Here is a 2,208-nt window from a genome sequence, read left to right on the forward strand (position 1 = left end):
GTTTCATAAACAATTTTAAAATCAAAACAAACAAAAATGTTTACAAATCAAACATCAGAATTTTTCATAAATCCTAAAATTCTAATACTCAAACTTTAATGACACTTGATAGACTCTCAAAGCCATGGACATTCACAAAGTATAAATTTATAACAATACCAATTTTTATGCCTATTTCCCTAAACATTTTTAAATTTTTACAGAAAAATAAAAGGACTGTGAGTGTTTTTATACTTAACTTTTGGAAACACTTGAATAATACCCTAAAATTCAGATATTAGAGCATCTATCTTTTTTAAATTGTTAGTTATAATCTCAAAATATTCTCCAGCTTTTAGTCCTGCACCATCAGGCATAATACAGTCCTCTTCGTGGTAGCTCTGAAATGGGCTGCCTGTGGCAGCTTCCGGGCTGCACTGAGAAAACTGTAAAAAGAGCCATACAGTTGATCACTACTACAGAAGGTCCTCCAAAGCTCATCGCAGCTACAGCAGGTCCTCCACACAGCTCATCACANCTACAGCAGGTCCTCCACACAGCTCATCACAGCTACAGCAGGTCCTCCACACAGCTCATCACACCTACAGCAGGTCCTCCACACAGCTCATCACATGTACAGCCCATCCTCCACACAGTTCATCACAGTTATAGCAGGTCCTCCACACAGCTCATCACACCTACAGCAGGTCCTCCACACAGCTCATCACAGCTACAGAAGTCTGCTTGTTTTCTGAGATCAGTATTCCTCCAAAACATTGGTGCACAGGGTTTTATGTACAGGTGGTCGTGTGATAAGCTCTATGTATATCATGATGTCTATTAAAGATGGGGGGGGGGGCTAAGTTGTCCCTTAGGTTCTGCCTCTTTTCTCCAATGTCATCTACTTACATTTTTAAGTTTATACCTTGGGACAGTGTGATCTTCCATCTGAAGTTTCTATATTGGTTTGTGTTTAACAATATTACATGAAATACATTTTATAATAGTTTCAGTTACATATTCTGTGGACATTCTTTAATAAATATTTACATTATCCACAAAAAGTCCTTACTTTAGCTTTGATGGGCAAGACAGTAGTAACACACTGTGCACTCACATACTAACATGAGATTCAGTTTCAAAGTTCACTATAGGAAGACCGGCCTCTCATGAAATCAAAAGACAAGGATATGCATGTAGTTCACGATATAATATGTACCATTTAATTCAATAATTATTAAGCAAATATCCTTATTTGCATATGGATTATCTATTTTAAAATGAGGTGGATTTCTACAGGTCTGATTAACTTCTCCATTGTTGCCAAGTCCGACAGGGCTGTAAGCAGTGTCAGTATGAGCTAGAGTGTCCTTGGGAAGGAGACTCAGGAGAGGATGCTCATCTGCCAGAGCACACACGAGAGAGCTTTGATCATCAGTGGTTGTGTGCTCTTCCCACCTTCATGACTGGCACACATGCTTAGGAATCATAATAAATCTGACAGGCAGCCATGAGGAACACAGCAAATTCACAACTCTGAAAGGGACTCACATGGTGTCCACTAAGAGTCAACATAGTCCAGATTTGGAATTATCTGCTGACTCTCTTTAGTGTGTTTAGAGTATCAGAGAGCATCTTCTAAAAAAGAAAAACCCTACATAAAGCACTTCTCCAGTTTTAAGTAGAAGCCACATTAATTCTTTGCAGAAACAATGAAAATAAAGAAGAAATAAAAGAACAAACCCCAGGTGTGTGTGATTACTTCTTTACTTTTAAGGTGGAAATCACTACAGCTTTAATGGCTGGTTTCATGGCCGCTCTCCTCATTAACAGTGAGGAAGCCCAAAGCTTCCAGAGACATCAGGAGCTGCCAGTGAGAGCCTGTAGGAGGTCCTCACCTGGCAGTAAATTAAAATAAGTAACCCTCATAGTTCCTAAATGCCTTTTGAAGGTGCAGAACAATACAAAAATCTAAAACAAAAGAAGGCCCACCTGGGGCTGTATTAAAACTATGTATCTTAGCATTAGATATAAAAATAAATCAAAAGTGATTTCTATTCCATCAAGCTACTAGTTATGACAGCAAAACGGAAGCCAGTCTGTGGCTGTAAAAACTCCAGGATGTCACTATAAAAACCAGCCAGGCTGTATTTTTGAAAATACAAGCCACTGGGGCAAAGAAAGAAAGAAAGAAAGAAAGAAAGAAAGAAAGAGAGAGAGAGAGAGAGA

General features: G+C 38.6%; 1 protein-coding gene across 1 annotated transcript in view; it reads right to left on the minus strand.

Annotated features, from left to right (window-relative positions):
• Nucleotides 1-263: 263 nt before the first annotated feature.
• Nucleotides 264-2,208, minus strand: part of Zcwpw2 (zinc finger CW-type and PWWP domain containing 2) — an 86,390-nt gene continuing 84,445 nt past the window's right edge. The window contains exon 9 of the mRNA XM_021207841.2: nucleotides 264-425. Coding sequence (XP_021063500.1) covers nucleotides 264-425 — 162 coding nt within the window. The remainder of the gene's footprint in view (nucleotides 426-2,208) is intronic.

The sequence above is a fragment of the Mus pahari genome, chromosome 10 (genome assembly GCF_900095145.1).
Source record: "Mus pahari chromosome 10, PAHARI_EIJ_v1.1, whole genome shotgun sequence".
NCBI lineage: Eukaryota > Metazoa > Chordata > Mammalia > Rodentia > Muridae > Mus > Mus pahari.